Source organism: Sminthopsis crassicaudata, chromosome 6 (assembly GCF_048593235.1).
Source record: "Sminthopsis crassicaudata isolate SCR6 chromosome 6, ASM4859323v1, whole genome shotgun sequence".
NCBI classification, from domain to species: domain Eukaryota; kingdom Metazoa; phylum Chordata; class Mammalia; order Dasyuromorphia; family Dasyuridae; genus Sminthopsis; species Sminthopsis crassicaudata.
In genome coordinates, this window is record NC_133622.1 from 187,026,000 (window position 1) to 187,044,530 (window position 18,531).

Genomic DNA, 18,531 nt, shown 5'->3' on the forward strand with positions numbered 1-18,531 from the left:
GTAAAACAATAGAAAAAAAATTTTTTTTTAAATTTTCACGATTTAAAAAAGAGGCTCCAAGGACCACCAACCATGTACACAAGATGAAAATAATGGATGATGGAAAGAAGGCAGATCTACTTAATTTATATTCTGCTTCTGTTTTATCCAAGGAGAATGATGGAAATGAAAGAATAAACACGATTAAAAGAAACCTGGTAACTAAGATAAATAGGAAAATAAAGAGGCCCTTGGCTCTTCAGCAGAAAAATATCAACAGAACTAAATGAACTACAACTCAATGGACTCAAAGAACATGCAGCCATCATCAGTGATTTTTGAAACACTATGGAAAGGAGGCAAAATGCTATTCTCTCCAGACTGAATAAGGATAAATTTCTCATTTTACACAAGAAAATTGTAGGCCAATTGTTAGCCTGACCCTGATTCTTCCTGAGAGTGGTTAGTGAATATATAAAAAAGGAATAAGGACTACAAAAAGACAGCAAGGATGTATCTAAAGCAGGTCATGTAAACTTTCCTTTTCTGATTAAATTAAATGGGAAACGCAAAGATGTTGCCAATAGAATTTATCTGGATTTTAACAAAATACTTCACAAGATCTCAGGAAAACAAGAAGCAATATTGACTAGACAACACTGTTATATTGTAAACAATATAATTACATTAATTTAGAATTGCCTGAAAAGTCAGAACCCAATGGTTAAAAGTTCAGTGTCTAGTGAAGTATTCCATTAATCTCTACCTGATCTTATGCTTCCTTCACATCTTTATCAATGACTGCTATAAAGGTATATGATATGTTTAAGAAAACTGAATATGAAACAAATCTAAAAGAGAAAACTAACTCAATGAATGATAACCAGTACCCAAAAATATCTCAACAAGCTTAAAAGTTAGATCAAATCTTTTTTTATTTTTCCTCCCCTGAGGCTGGGTTAGTTAAGTGACTTGCCCAGGGTCACACAGCTAGGGAGTGTTAAGTGTCTGAGACCAGATTTGAACTCGGGTCCTCCAGACTTCAGGGCTGGTGCTCTATCCACTGCGCCACCTACCTGCCCCAAGTTAGATCAAATCTAATGAGATGAAGTAATAAGGATAAATATAGTCTTACAATTGAATTCAAAAAATTAACTATACAAATTATCTGCCAAAAAAGAAGCAAGAAAAACTTCTGTAGTGGAAAAGGAATAAGGAGGGGAGAGGAAGGGAAGTCTCTCATGAGAACTGGCTCAATATGGGTATAGAAATCTATCCTGACCCTGCAGAAAAGTAGGAGGGGAAGGTAATATGGGAAAGGAGAAGTTGATAGAAGAGAAGGCATACTAGGGGAAAAGGGTGGTCAGTAGCAAAATACTTTTGAGAAGGATCAGGGTGAAAAGAGAGAGAGAATAGAATAAATAAGGAGGGAAATACAAACAGCATGGGAAAACGAATTCTGAAGCAAGTTTCTCTGGTGAAAACCACATTTCTCAAATGTATATGAACTTGAGTGAAATTTCTTTTACTTTATTTATTTTATTTTTGCTGAGGTAATTGGGGTTAAGTGACTTGCCCATGGTCACATAGCTAGGAAGTTTTAAGTGTCTGAGGTCACATTTGAACTCAGGTCTTCCTGATTTCAGGGCTCGTACTCTATCCACTGTGCCACTTAGCTGTCCCGTGAAATTAATTTTAAAAGAAAAAAAAAAAAAAGTCATTCCCCAAATGACAAATGATCAAAAGATATGAACTATGTCCAAAAGAGGTGTATAAAAGGTAAAAAATCATGCATATCCTTAAACCTAACATTACCACTACTAGGCATGAATCCTAACTTATGCAAAAATATTTATAGCAGCTCTCAGGGCAAAAATTGGAAAATGAGAGAATGCCCATCAATTGAGAAATGCTGAATAAACTATAGTATGTAATTATGGTGGAATATTATTGTTCTATGGAAAATGATGAGCAGGATATTCTCAAAAAAAACCTGAAAAGGGCTCCAAGAACTCAAGCAAAGTGAAAAATATTGTGTATAAAGTTAATAGCAATGTTGTGGGATGATTAGCTGTGAATGTCTTGCTATTCTCAGCCATACAATGATCCATGACTACTCTGAAGAACTTCTGATAAAAAATGTTATCCATACCCAGAGAAAGAACTGATTATATATGAATACAGATTGATGTATACTCTTTTTTTTTAAACCTTTTTTTTTCTTAAGGAGGAGGGGGAAATCTGTGCTTTCTTTCACAAGACTTTTATGGAGGGTAAGGAGAAGGGGAGTGAAGTTTTAAAAGCAAATGAAAAAAATTAATGTGTAAGTGGGGAAAATAAAATGTTGAAATATTAAAATAAAAAAAGAATGTTAAAAATTGTCTTTCATTTATTGGGGGGGAATAAAACATTACAATTTTTAAAAGGAAAAAAAAATAATTCCATGATATCCACCATCAGATATAGAGTATGGACTGAAGTATATTTTTTCCATTTATTTTTCTTGTTTTTTGTTTTTGGAAACAAGGCTAATGGAGAAATGTTTTGAATAACTTCATGGAAGTTATTTTATTTCTTGCCTTCTCAATGAGTGGGGAAAAGGCTAAGAAAAAGGAGAGAATTTGGAATAGAAATTTTTTTTTAAAGTAATTAACTCAAAAAGTATGATAAGAAAATCCTGGTTGGAGAGTTTAAAGACATGAATGTTTGCATGTACTACAAATTCAAAATGAGTCAACTGTGTGATTTGGTAGCACCCTGAAAATCACATTCAATCAAATACATTAAGAAAAACATACCTGCCAGAAACAAGGAAACAATACTACTACTGGATTCTGGAACATTCAGAAAATATTTGTCCTGAGTACTACCTTGTAAGAACCATTGATAAGTGGAAGAATATCCAGAGTAAAACAGACTAAGGATCTCAAATTGATACCATACAAGCAATAGAAAGAGAGGTTAACCATTAAAAGAAAAGATTTAAAGAAATTAAAGTAGATAATGAGGAAACCAAATTTGCCTTCTTTGCAGATGATATGATGGTATACTTAGAGAACCCCAGAGAATCAACTTAAAAAAAGACTACTAGAAGTAATCCACAACTTTAGCAAAGTTGAAGGATACAAAATAAATCCTCATAAATCATCAGCATTCTTATGCATCTCTAATAAAATCCAACAGCAAGAGATACAATGAGAAATTCCATGTCAATAGAATAAAATATTTGGGAATCTATTTAAGGGAAGGTCAGGAACTATATAAACAAAGCTACAAAACACTTTCCACACAAATAAAGTCAGATCTAAACAACTGGAAAAATGTCAAGTACTCTTGGATAGGTAGATGACAACACTACCTAAATTAATCTATTTAGTACTATAACTAATCAGACTCCCAAGAAACTATTTTAAACAACAAAAAGATCAAGAATTCCAAGGGAATTAATGAAAAGAAAAGCAAATGAAGGTGGCTTAGTACCAGATCTAAAACTATTTTATAAAGTAGCGGTCATCAAAACCATTTGGTACTGGCTAAGAAATAGAGAAGTTGATCAGTGGAATAGGTTAGATTCATAGAGCTGAATAGTCAATAACTATAGCAACCTAGTGTTTGACAAATCCAAAGACCCCAGCTTTTGGAATAAGAATTCACTATTTGACAAATACTTGGCAGAATGAGATATAAACTTCACACAGTTTTATATAAAGTCAGAATAAAATATGGCACTATCTACCTTGCAGAGTTATAAGAAATATGCTAAGAATATGACCACAAGAAACTATCAAGGTGAGCTATGATTTTTTAAGTCTCAAAATTTTTGATACATCTCATTATTTCATTTGACCTTTGCAGAACTTGAAGAAACAAGCAGTATAAATATTATCTTCATTTTATAAATTTTTTTTAAATGACACTCAGAAAAATTAAGTGATTTGCTGAGAATCACAAAGCAAATCAACTGTCTCCTGACTCTAGTTCAGGGCTCTTTCCACTACACTTTTTAATCATGAAAACAAGTTAGAAGACATATTTTTTGATGATGAACAAAATAATTAGAAAATATAATTATCAGTATTTCAAAAGGCAAGTGGCAAATGGCGGGGGGGAGAATATTGCTCGTTACCAAGAAAAAGCTAAAAGAAGAAGATCCAACTCACTTCCAGTTGATCAATAATGGACAGAAACAACTACACCCAGAGAAGGAACACTGGGAAGCGAATGTAAATTGTTAGCACTACTGTCTATCTACCCAGGTTACTTATACCTTCGGAAGCTAATAATTAATGTGCAACAAGAAAATGGTATTTACACACATATATTGTATCTAGGTTATATTGTAACACATGTAAAATGTATGGGATTACCTGCATTGGGGGGAGGGAGTGGAGGGAGGGAGGGGATAATTTGGAAAAATGAATTAAAAAAAAAAAAAAGAAAAAGAAAAAGATAAAATATCCAAAAAATTATTTACACACAAATTTTACAATGAGTCAATTTAGATTTGAAAAGAGTTAAAGACCAAAAGGTATATAAACTATAAAATTTAATATCTTTTTTAAAAGGACATTATAAATTTCTCTGAATAACAGGTCTTCAGGGATAAATAAAAACATTCCCCTGTTTGTGTATAACACTTTCGACTCCATCATCACAATTTCTTACTCATTCAATCATTCCAAAAGCATTCATTAAGCACCTCCAAAACAGGATAGGTCCAGGAGATTCCAAGGAAAAAAATTGCAACCCCTGCCCTCAAGGAGCTAACATCTATTGAGTATAAGCTATACAAAGACCTAAAAGGATTTTAAAAACTAAAAAGAAACATTTGTATTTTACCCTGAGGGCAACAAGAAATCATTAGAAATTCCAAAACAGAAGATAGCTATCAACAGATCAATAGACAGGTGCTTTCTTGTAATTTTTCTATGCATTTTAAAAAATGCTGCCATGAAAAGATAATAGTAAATATTTGAGGGAATATGGGAAAGCTGGGACCCCAATGTCTTGCTCATGGAGCTGTGAGAAGATCAAACCATTCTGGAGAGCAATTTGGAACTATGTTGAGAGGGCTATAAAACTGCACATGCCCTTTCATTCAGCAGTGTCTGTACTGAGCCTGTATCCCAAAGAGATCAGAAAAGAGGAAAAAGTACTCATATGTGCAAACATGTTTGCAGCAGGTCTTTTTTATAATAGCAAGGAATTAACTGGAAATTAATTGAGTGGATGCCCATCAGTTGGGGAATGAATGAATAAGTTGTATATAAATGAATAAGTTGAATATAAGGTATTATTATTTTTCTACAAGAAACGATCAACAGGATGATTTCAGAAATGCTTGCAAAAACTTAGATGAACTGATGCTAAGTGAACAGAACCAAAAGAATGCTGTAGGCAACAACAGCAAGATTATATAATAATCAAATATGAGGGACTTAGCTCTTCTCAACAATGTGGTGAAAATTACAAATAGACTTGGGATAGAAAATAATTACAATAGACAGGATAGAAAATGCCATCTGACTGAATGTGGATTAAGCCATAGCATTTTCACCTTTTTTTGTTTGTTTCCTTTTTGTTTCTTGTGATTTTTTTCCCCCTTTTTTGGTCTGATTTTTCTTATACAGCATAACAAATATAAAAATGTTTAAAAGGACTATATACATGTTTAACCTATATCAGATTACTTGCTGTCTTGGGGAGAGGGGTGGAAAGGAAGGGAAGGAGAAAAATTCAGAACACAAACTCTTAGGACTGTTGAAAACTATACTTATGTGTATTTGGAAAAACAAAATACTATTGAGAAAAAAAAATACGCCTGTGACTGACTTTTCTATCTTTTATACTTTTTTAAAATTATGATCACTTACTTCCTCTTCCCTGAAAAATTTTAATAAATGAGCAAACCAAAAAATCCATGCATTAACTTCTGGTGTTATGGCCAATCACTGCAACGACAATCTCTACTACCAAATACTGAGCACCCTCTCACCCTGGGTTCTCAGGGCTGCTCCCTCCCCACTCTCCTCCTGCCTGATAACAACTCATCAGTACCACACTCTAGTTTGAACCCTCTTCTTTTTTTTTTTCCTGAGGCTGGGGTTAAGTGACTTGCCCAGGGTCACACAGCTAGGGAGTGTTAAGTGTCTGAGATCAGATTTGAACTTGGGTCCTCCTGAATTCAGGGCTGGTGCTCTATCCACTGCGCCATCTAGCTACCCCTAAATCCTCTTCTTTTTTCTCCCTACATGATCTCATCTCACCAGTTCCCATGAGATCAGTTGGCAACATTAGGCCAATAATTCTATATCTCTAGTCCTGGTCTCTCCTAAATTCTAGAACTGCATCACCAACTGCCTCCTGGACATGTTAAACTGAATGTTTCAAAGTATTTCAAACTTAATGTATCTAAAATAGCGCTTCCTGTCTTTCCATGACCGCCCAAAAAAACTACCGCTCTTCTGAACTTTTCTCTTACTATTGAGGTTACAGCAATCCTTCTAGCCATCCAAATTCAAAACCCGAGTGTCATGTTTAACTCATTTTCATTCATTCCATATATCTAATTAGTTGCCAAACTTTGTCACTTATATTGTAACATCTCTTGTTGCAGACACACCCTTCTATGAATGAACTCCCATGATCATCAGCCTAGTTCAAGCCTTCATTACTTGGATTACAGGAACAGACATAACTAGTCTACCTTCCTCAATCAAGTTTCTCTACAAAACTCTACAAAACAGACATGATTTTCCCTAAAGATTACTTTCTAGGATCAATTAAACATCAACTATTTTGACTGGCATTTGAACATCTTCACAATCTGATGCCTTCCTACCCTCTTGGTATTTTTATATATTACTCCCCTGCATGCCTTTTGCAATCCAGTGACACTGGCCCAATCCATCTTCCATCTTCATTTCTTTATACAATGGTTATTCCCCTATTCTCATCCCTAGAATCCACTCAATCCTCGCCACTGATTAACAAGTTCCTTACACACCACCATCTCCATGAAGCCTTTGGAATTCACATCAGTAGCCTCATTAAATTGCCTTATCATCATTTTTTGTCTAAAATGGATGTGCTGTTTTTTATTTATTTACACACACACACACACACACACACACACACACACACACACACAGTCTCCATTTAGAATGCAAGCTCGGGGGACCAGCTAGGTGGCGCAGTGGATAGAGCACCAGCCTTGAATTCAGGAGGACCAGAGTTCAAATCTGGTCTCAGACACTTAATTAACACTTCCTAGCTGTGTGACCCTGGGCAAGTCACTTAACCCCAGCCTAAAAAAAAAAAAAAAAAAAAAATACAAGCTCCCAGGAAGCAACAGTTTTATTTGGGGTTTATATTCCCAATGCTTAGTGTAGCATCTGGGACACAGAAGATACACAACTTTTGGCAATATTTCAAGAATTCTATCAATATTCATATTGGCAGCAGGATGATTTCTGAGAGGCTTGGACTGATGCTAAGTGCAATGAGCAAAACCAGGAAATCATTATACACAGCAATAAGAAGACTATGAGATGATCAATTGTGATGGATGTGGCTCTCTTCAATAATGAGATGATTCAGGCCAGTTCCAACTGTTCAATAATGGAGAGAGCCATCTATACCCAGAGAGAGAACTGTGGGAACAGTGTGGAATACAACATAGCATTCTCACTCTCTATTGTTGTTTGCTTGCATTTTGTTTTCTTTCTCAGTTTTTCTTTTTCTTCCTTCTTGATCTCATTTTTATTATGAAGCAAGATAACTGTATAAATATGTGTGTGTATATAGATATAGGATTTAACATGTATTTCAACATATTTAACATGTATTGGACTACCTGCCAGCTAGGGGATGGGGGAGGGGGGAAGTTGGGGAAAATTTGGAACAAAAGGTTTTGCAAGGGTCAATGTTGGAAAAATTACCCATGTGCATGCTTTGCAAATTAATTAATTAGATTTTTTTTTAAATACTCATATTGGGTTTTCTTATCTATTCTGAGTATTTGGTTGACCTTAAAAAACAGACATAGCATTTTCATCATTTTTTTTTCCTTTCAGAGCACTGTATGTTCTCCTGAAGAGAGGTAACATGGCCCATTAAAGAGAGGCTAGCCTGGGAGTCAAGAAGATGTGAGTTTAAGTTTTGTCTTTCATACATAGTAGCTCTGTGACAGATATTAAGTAATTAAGTCCTAAGTACCTGAGCAGCTCAATGACTGAGTCAAAAACAAGTTGCTGATCTACTAAATTGTACATGGAAGGATTGTCCCTTACTGATGAAATCTTGAAAGTCTAAGCCAAAAAATATACAAATAAAAAAAACTTTGCTAGAGATATTATATTTATGATTCCAAGTGATGTAGGGGACAATGTAAAGAATAGAATTAAAGTAAGTTTTGCAAAATGACAATTCAACCTAAATTAGTCTATTTGTCCAATGCCATATCAATCAAACTAGCAAAAAACTATTTTATAGAACTAGAAAAAAATAATAACAAAATTCATCTTTAACAACAAAAGGTCAAGAATATCAAGGGAATTAACAACAACAAAAAAAAAAAAAAAAATACAAAGGATGGTGGCCAGACCTAAACTATTATAAAATAGTGGTCATCAAAATCATATGGTACAAATAGTAATAGATCAATGAAATAGGTTAGATAAACATGACACAATAATCAATAATTATAATAATCTAGCGTTTGATAAACCCAAAACTCCAGCTTCTGAGATAAGTAAGTATTCATTATTTCACAAAAATTACTGGGAAAAAATAGAAAATAATGTCAGAAACTCAGCATAGACCTATACCTCACACTCCATACCAAAATAAAGTCAAAACAGGTATATGATTTAGATGTAATGGGTGATACTTTAAGCAAATTAGGAAAGCAAAGGATAGTTTACCTATCAGATCTTTGAGAAGGGAGCACTGTATGGTCAAAGAAGAACTAGAGAACATTATGAAATGCAAAATGGACAATTCTGATTACATTAAATTAAAGTTTTTGTACAAACAAAACCAATGCAACAAAGAGTAGAAAAAAAGCAAAAAAATGCTTGCGGTAGCCTTTTTTGTAGAGGAATGGATGCCCATCAATTGGAGAATGGCTGAATAAATTATGGTATATGAATGTTATGGAATATTATTGTCTGTAAGAAATGACCAACAGGATGATTTCAGAGAAACCTGGAGAGATTTACATTTACTGAGCACAGACTTCTATGACCTTACATGAAATGAGCAGAACCAGCAGATACACAGCAACAATAAGACTATTCGACGATCAATTCTCATAGATGTGGCTCTCTTCAACAATGAGATGATTCAACTACTTCCAATTGTTCAGTGATGAAGAGAGCCATCTACACCCAGATAGAGAACCCTGAGAATTAACTGTGGATCACAACATAGCATTTTTACTCTTTTTTATTGCTGTTTGCTTGAATTTTGTTTTCTTTCTCAGGTGTTTTTTTTTTCCTTCTGAAACCGATTTTTCTTGGGCAGCAAGATAACTGTATAAATATGTATACATATATATTAGATTTAACATATATGTTCACATATTTAACATGACCTGCCATCTAGGGAAAGAGATTCTAGGAGGAAGAAGGGGAAAATCTGGAATAGAAAGTTTTGCAAGGGTCAATGTTGAAAAATTACCCATGCATTTGTTTTATAAATAAAAAGCTTTAATAAAATTTTAAAATATAAAAAAAAAAAAAAAAAAAGAAGAAGAAGAAAAGCAGAAAGCTGGGAGAAAATTTTACAGCCAGGTTTTTTGATAAAGGCCTCATTTCTAAAATTAAAAACTGGGTCAAATGTATAAGAATACAAGTCCCAATTGATAAATGGTCAAAGTATATGAACAGAACAGACAATTTTCAATGAAGAGATTATAACCATCTATTAGTCATATGAAAAAATGCTCTAAATCACTATTGATTATGGAAATGCAAATTAAAAAACTCTGAAGTACCACTTCACACCTCTCAGATTGGTTAAGATGATAGAAAAAGATAATGAAGAATTTTGAAGCAGTACGGGAAAACTATGGGGCATTGTTGATAAGAGTTGTGAACTGATTCAACCATTCTGGAGAGCAACTTGAAACAATGCCCAAAGGGCTACAGAACTGGTCCAACAGTGCCACTATTGGGTCTGTATCCCAAAGAAATCCTAAAGAGAGAAAATGGGCAAAAATTTTGTATCAGGTCTTTTTATGGTAGCAAAGAATTAGAAAATAAATAGATGCCCATCAATTGGGGAATGGCTGAATAAGCTATGGTATATGAAAGTAATGGGATATTATTGTTTTATAAAAACCGATGAATAGATTAATTTTAGAAAGGCCTGGAAAGAGTTATCTGAACTGATGCTGAGCAAAACAAGAAGAACCAAGAAAACATTGGATATAGCAACAGAAAGTTTATGAGATGATCAACTATGATAGACTTGCTTCTTCTCAGCAGTTGAGTGATTCAAGGCAATGTCAATAAACTTTCAATAGAAAATGCCATCCTCAGCCACAGAGAGAAATATGGAGATGAATGTAAATCAATACATATTAAGTTCACTTTTATTTTCTTTTTCTTCTGTTTTCTCTCATGGTTTTTTCCCTTTTATTCTAATTTTTTTCTCCCAACATGATTCATAAGGAAATATGTTAAAAAAAAATGTATATTTTTGATTTAAAAAAAAAAAAAAAAAAGTTGTAAGAGGGAAAACAATTTTCTTAAATAAAATAAATTAAGTTTTGCAATATTATACCTAAGAGAAAGGACATAAAAGTTATCCCCCAGGATATATATGACTAGAAGAAGGCAATTCATGTAGTAGAAGTAAATGATAATAAGACACAGACAAGCTAATGTAATGTTCAGACTACCTTTCTAGAAATAAGGAGTGCAAAAGGCAGGAGAGCCAACAGGAGGATGGTCAAAAACAGAAAGTCCCATTTCCAGTCCTTCTCAGCCCTTAAATACCTTAGTACAATTATATCATTGTAGCACACTGAACATGTGTGAAACTAGAGAACCATTACATGACCATACTAACTACTAAGTATATATGTGAACTAGAGAATCATCATCTCATCTATTCCACTGAGTTAACACCTTGTTTCAAGTATACTTTTCCAGAGTTCCGGTCCTCTACAAGTTAACAATGCTATGAGTCCCTACAAAATGTTATAAGTATTTCTATAAAGACATGGACAAGAATTACAGAGGATGAAAAAGTGTGGATAATTTGAGGTCATTAGTGGAAAGAAGAGCCAGAATCATAGATTCATCCAAATTAATTCTGACGAGAAATTACATAAAGCCAAAATAAACTAAATTGAACATTAACATGAAAAAAATGAAAAAGTTTACCTGCATTTCTGAGGTCGAACCAGATGGGCAAGTTCAGCAAACCTCCAGAGGGCAGCTCTCAGGCTGCGAGAAGCACCATTCTAAGAAATTTAACAAGTAAATTACAGGTTACAAATTAATGGCAACTATCAAATTTAATATATATAAATAAGTTTTAATTTCTAGTTTTTCCTTTTGGTCAAAGCAATATAATGAAAGTCTATTTTACCCAAAAATACTCTTCTTTAAAAAATCTTTTAGATAAATTCTATACCCAGATAAATAATTCTACATATGAGTCCACATATTTGTAAGCATTCTTGATTTTAATCTCTTCAAAAAGAAAACACAGCCTTACCTTTTTTATTTCCTTGTAGAGTTCTAACTGTAACCTGGGAAGATTGGATTCCATCAAAGCCTAAAAAAAATAAAAGAAGTAACATTTTAACTACATACAGAAGATGGGCTTTATTAACTGCTACATAGAACACAATTAAAAAGGTAATTAAAAGGTTTAATCTTTTTCATGAAAGAAGCAACAAATATTTAAAAAACAATTTAGAAAAAATAAGAGTAAACAGATATTTGCCAAACTATCACAAAATCATCCATGTAATGAAAGATGAAGTTATTAGTTAAAGCAGATATACTTCATGTCATTCTCACATGAAATATATACTGCAAAACAATTCTAAAGGTCCTACAGTAAGCTTCAGCACAAGACATAACTGGGAATTGGATAGTAATGGCAGAATATGAAATATTTCAATCTTCCCATTCAAAACCAGCTTCCAAAGAAAACACTAAGGTGGTACTCAGTTGCAAGACATGAGGCTTGGCAATCAGTCTTAACTGGGAATTTCAAATTATGTCTACAAAATTGTCTAACAGTATCAAAGTTATATCAATTTGCTCATAATTCTCTCTGAACCTTTATGTCATTGCAAATATAGTTAAAAATTAAATTAATTTATAATAAGAGATAACTTAAAATTCAATATGAAGTATTGAAGGACTTCAAATTCAATTTTTTTGCAGAAATTCAGACATATTATTATCACCAAAAGCAAAATGTTAGCAGTAAATAAAATTAGAAAGATCAAACCAAGGAAATGAGATCCATTAAATAATTACATAATAGCATCAATTCCATAGGAACATCATTTGTATCTGGGTCAATCAACCTAAAAAAATACAACAAATACAATAATATCTGTTTGAAATAACATAAGGGATTCTGTCCCAATCACCCTTCTGAAAAATGTTATGGAAGGTAAACTATCACCCAATAATTCACTATGCTTATAACATCCTGATAAATGGCATCAATATGGCATACCCAACGCAAACAAAATCAACAACAAAAAAAAATTAGGAATAGTCTCATTTATATATTTTCAAGAATTCTTGATTATGTGGACACTTCAAGAACATATAAAACATAAACACATTACAAGGAGTTCTTACTTTTATAACTTTATTGAGACATTCATCAGCTACCATTCTGACATCCGATTCTGCATCATCACTGCACAGAAGAAAGAGCTCCATAGCAATGCCTAAAAGTTTCTGAAATTCTGGAGAATTTCTAAATAAAAGAAGAAAAAGTTGCAGTTGTAAATATTTTTTAAAATTTTTTTAATTAAATTAAAAAAAAAATTTAGTACCTAAAGAAACAAACTCAGAAACTTCAAATCCAAATATTTAATGTCTCCCTCCCCTCATAAGACTCCTTTTAGCTTTATTTATAACTTTCCTAAAAAGCTGGATAATCAGAATTTTCTAACATGATCATTTTATTCCTTGTTTTTAAACAATATTTATTTTAGTGAGTTCTTAGTAAGATTATGAGCAGATCTATCTGTACATAACTGCTTCAAAATTCAATGAGGAAAAAAGCACTATTATTGTCTCGCAAAAACAGCAATCTATTTAAATCTGAAAACTTTATTTGATTATATAATTGGATAAACCTAACTGGCTACCTGAAACAATTTCCTAAATATGTAGAAAGGGACATTTTTGCATGTCAAATATAAATAAAATTATGTCCCCTAAAAAAATGACAAAACCTGATGAAATACCAAAATCAGATTATATCATAGTGGCTGCCTCAAATTCTAAGTATACTCTAGAAAAGAAAGAATTATTTCCCCTTAAATCTCAATAGTAACCACAGCTCAATCACTGCCCTACCAAAAGAAGCTATAGTGATTTTTTTTTTTTTTAAATTGGGGAGAAGAGAGGAAAGATATGATTCTAAAATCTTTCCAGCATAACTGGAAAAATTCACAACTCTATCGGTATTCATTAGTGTGTCTATCTTAACACAATTCTCCCAAGTTTACTTATTCATCTTTGTCAATCTGATGGATAATAAATTGAAACTTCAATTGTACTTTTGTACTTTTCTTATTATTGTACTTATTATTAATGACTTGGAGCATTCTTTCATAGAGTTGCTGAAAGCTTCCTTTTTTTTTTTTTTAAATATTGCCCAAGTTATATCTTAACTACCATATCTTTTTACATTTGTTTATACTTATTTTCTTTTTATCTATCATGCACATAGTCTATGTCTTCATTGTCTCTCTCATCACAATATAAACTTCTTGCTAGAAGGGATCGCTTCATTCTTTACAGTTGTATCCCTATATATCATAATGCCTAGCACCTAACAGAAATTTAATAAATACTAGGTGCCTGATCTAGGATTGACTTCTGTTCTTATACATTTATATAACTTCCATATATATCTTTAAATATCAAACTTTTAGAAAAGATATTTGCAAAAAAGATTTTTCTCCTCAACTAATTGCTTCTCTCCTAATTCTACGTAAATTCATTTGGAATAACAACAATAAAAAAGAACTACACTTACCTTTTAAGCTGGCAATAATATTATTAGGCATAAAACCCAAAGAAACAAAAAATAGGGAGAAAGGTCCTCTGTCTTTTTTCTTCTCTCTCTCTCCGTGTGTGAGTGTGTGTGTATGTGTGTGTGTGTGTGTAAAAACATGCATAACAAAATAATTTTGTAGAAGTCAAGAACTAAAGAGTAGGTGCTCAATGTTGGGCAATGGTTGGAAAAAATGTGACACATTAATGTAATGAAATATAATTTGATTATAAGAAATGACATACCAAGAATTCATAGAAGCTGATACATTAAAATCTCTATTCTAAATTTTTTTCTATAGGAGATGTGTGGGCTGCAAAACTTCTTAAGTCTTAATTTATATACTCTAATATAATTGGTTATTTGGTTTCATAGAATTACAAAAGGTTGGATGGCATTCAGTCTTAACCTTTTCATTTTTCAGATAAGAAAATTAAAATCCAGAAAGCCAAAGTGATCAAATAAGATATCCAAAATCCCTAAAAGTCCTAAAGAGGATTAATGATCACTGAAGATCATTTATTAAAGATACTTGTGTGTCAGACATTCTATAAACTATCCAACTCTGACTTTATTCAACTCAGTTTCTCCATTTCTTGATCAGAGGAGAGCAATAGGCAGGATGAGGAGGGCCAGAACAATGACAGCAGGCATTTCCACTCAGTCAGGCCAGAAAATAACAAAGAATAATGACCAAGAACAACAAGTACAGGTACTATGACAAGTATATCAGATGGTCATAGCCTTTCGTGAAAAGGTTCAAACCATGCTAAGTGACATTCTATTTAAAAAGGGAAGGGAGAATAAGACAACATTTTCAATTAAAATTGATTTTTAAAAAAACTTAAGTAGAAAAGTACTTAAATTTCAGTTACATGAAAAATTTACTTGAATGAAATCCTGTAGATCAGGGCTTCTTTAACTTTTTTCACTTGAAACCCCTTGTCACCCAAAAAAATTTTACATGACCCTGGGCACAGAAGTATATAAAACAAACATACACACACACACAAATGTATATAAATACATATGAAGTATATGTGTAAATAAAATATACAAATATATAAAATACATATACACATCAAACAATGATAATAAATCATAATTTTACAATCCCCTACATTTAGTTACAAGAGCTCATATGGAGTTGCAAACCACAGTTTGAGAAGCTATGTTGTAAAGATATGTAATCAAAGGAGAGAGGAAAGGTCTCTTTTTGGTCTTAAATTTGTCTCATGAATATATCAATGTTAGAAAGATCTTTCTTTAATTTTTAATACAAAAGCAACTGAAAAGAAAAATATGATGCTATAATGGTGATTACTACATATAAACTCTATATTTGATATTAATGACAGGACGGGAAAATAGAAGAAAATTAAAAACCCACCCACTGGACTTGGAACTAAAAAATAATTCAAAATCTTGTGTCATCAAAAAACTTCAGTTTCAGTTTCTTCATCTTCAAAATGTAACTAATAGTACTTCCATTATCTGTCTTAGAGAACTGGTAAAGAATCCCAAGGAATTGTAGGAAAAACTGTCCAGTGCTATGTGAATTGTTATTACAGTAAAAATTGTAAATTGCATTTTATTCTCACAATGTGCCTATGAATTTGTGATGGAAAATGCCATCTGCCTCCAGAAACATCTCCAAAGAGAACTATGGAAATTGAATGTGGATGAAATATAGTATTTTCTACATTTCTATTTGTTTCCTTTTTTCTTTCTTTCTTTTTTTTTTTTTTCCTTTTTGGTCTGATTTCTCTTGTACATGACAAATATGTAAATATGTTTAAAAGGATTGTATATGTTTAACCTAAATAAATAAATAAAACAGCATGCCTATGAATGGAAAAGAACTTTCAATGTATATATGAGTGAAGATGGTGTGCATGATAGTAGTTCACTGAAGGAAGATGGAATCACAGACCTCTGGCCTGAAGACAATGGAAAAGTTGAAACAATCTATCCGTCTGGAACACCTCAACTCCCAAAAAAGAAACCTATAGAAAAATCTTGGCGTTCCCTTCTACTTTGGAACTTTTAAAAGACAATTTGGCTATTATCATATGAACTTATATCTCCAATAAATTTCTGCAACTATCTTTTATTTAATTTAAAGAATTACAGCACCTACTGCCTATAGATAACTGGTCAATCTCATGAGAGTCTGCTAAATGCCTCAGGCTATTATTTTTAAGTGTATTCTTTAATGACCCCAGTTAGAAATAGATTAAAAATAATATTAACCAAAACTTTAGCAAAACTCTAAAGCTTGCAAACTGTTTCTATATATTAGTCTGAGCTCCAGAACAACTCTAAGATAGGCAGTATAATTATCATTATTTACATTTTTACAGATGAAAAAGTAGGGTTTGGAGAAGTCAAAGGTGATTCAAACATGATCACACAAATAGTGTCCATGACACTGATGCATTGTTGGTGGAGTTGTAAAATAATCCAACTGATCAATGATGGACAGAATCAGATACACCCAGAGAAGAAACACTGGGAAATGAGTGTAAACTGTTAGCATTATTTGTTTTTCTCCCCAGGTTATTTTTATCTTCTGAATCCAATTCTTCCTTTGCAACAACAACAATAACAACAACAAAATTCGGTTCTGTACATATATATATTGTGCCCAAGATATATTATAACATATTTAATATGTATGGGAATGCCTGCCATCTAGGGGAGGAGGTGGAAGGAAAGGGGAGAAAATTCGGAACAGAAGGGAGTACAAGGGGATAATGTTGTAAAAAATTACCTACACATATGTAATGTCAAAAAATGTTATAATTATAAAATTAATTTAAAAAACAAAAACAAAAAACAAATAGTGTCCATGGATGAATCTGAACCTCCATCTTCCATATTTCACATTAAGCAAGTTCCCCAACATGCCACGGGGACTCCTTAGAAATTAGGGAGGCAGAAATCCTCCATAAACCAAACCTTCCAAAAAGTCAAACTTGGGACAGCACAGTAGGATGACCCTATAAATTCTCTCAAATCAAGGGAAAATAATCATTAAAAAGAGACCACTAGGGTCTTCAGATCAATGTACAAAATATCTTTTCAAGTTCTAAACTTAGAGAATCTGTAAACCAGAACTAGATAAAGCAAGTCCCAAAAATAAACCTAGAACTCAAAAGTTCAAAGATCAGACATCCTGTAGTTTCTACAAATTTGGCAAGAGACAATTACAATAGACTGCCAAACACTTTAAAAGTTCTACAACTTGAAACATGTATATATGTGTGTGTGTTTAAGTATATATGTTTTAGGGGTAGGGGTGCATGTGTGTGTGTATGTGTGTGCAGAATTATTCTGCAAGGACAATAGTTACAGAAGCTTCTTTGTTAATGATTTTATTTCTGTTTCTGTAATGTAAATTCTTGTACATCAGAAAATGGTTCCTCAAGCACAAAAACTAAGGATGAAAAGATAATTTTATTTCACAAGTCATATGTACTATCTAACATGTTATCCTCACAACATTTTTATAATAGAAAAAGACACAGGTATCTACAATACTTACCATCACATGAAAGCAATTTTAAATAACATAATATAAATGAATATCACAACAGTAAAATGATTATATGTGTTTAGTATAAAATGACAAGGAAATAGCAACAAAAGTTTTGCCTATGAATACAAGTTGGATTATTGTGAATACCATAAATGGTTTGAAGGCTTTTTCCTCCTCATGATAAATAAATTCAATTTAAATCTAAGGTCTTGAAGATTTTAAGTTCTTTGGAAGAAACAAAACATTTTTTGAATATAAAAGATTAAAAATATATTGTTTTTAATTACCTGAGAGACTGAGCCACTATGTTTTCACATATTGTCAGGCAATGATTAACCCGGTCTTTCTTAGTAGTTGAAAGTTCTTTCTTTCTAAAAAAAAAAAAAAAAAAAAAAAAAGAAGAAGAAGAAGAAAATAAAATAAAAAAAACTTTATATTAGCCACACTATATTTCTCAATACATTTTATTCATTTGAAATTCATTGAACCCAAATTATTTCCAAAGCTCTGAGTTAAGTGCTTCAGTGGGATGACTGATGTACAATCATTCAATAAGAATTTAATCAGGCTTTTTACAATGGGCTAAGTACTATGATGAGTTACAGAGATACAAAGAAAGGCAAAAACAGACCTGCATTTAAAGAGCTCATATCATAAAAGGGAAGACAATATGCAAATAATTATGTTCATTAAGTAGGAGATGAGATAGTCAAACCTGTTGGACAAATGACTGTCACAAT

At 32.4% G+C, this 18,531-nt stretch overlaps 1 protein-coding gene across 3 annotated transcripts in view; it reads right to left on the bottom strand.

Annotated features, from left to right (window-relative positions):
* Positions 1-18,531, bottom strand: part of HTT (huntingtin) — a 225,660-nt gene that overhangs the window by 168,903 nt on the left and 38,226 nt on the right. For all 3 annotated transcript variants that reach the window (XM_074274096.1, XM_074274095.1, XM_074274094.1), the window contains exons 2-5: positions 18,079-18,162; positions 12,819-12,939; positions 11,710-11,769; positions 11,373-11,452 (exon numbers count right to left, since the gene is read on the bottom strand). In XM_074274096.1, the coding sequence (XP_074130197.1) occupies positions 11,373-11,452; positions 11,710-11,769; positions 12,819-12,939; positions 18,079-18,162 (345 nt within the window). The remainder of the gene's footprint in view (positions 1-11,372; positions 11,453-11,709; positions 11,770-12,818; positions 12,940-18,078; positions 18,163-18,531) is intronic.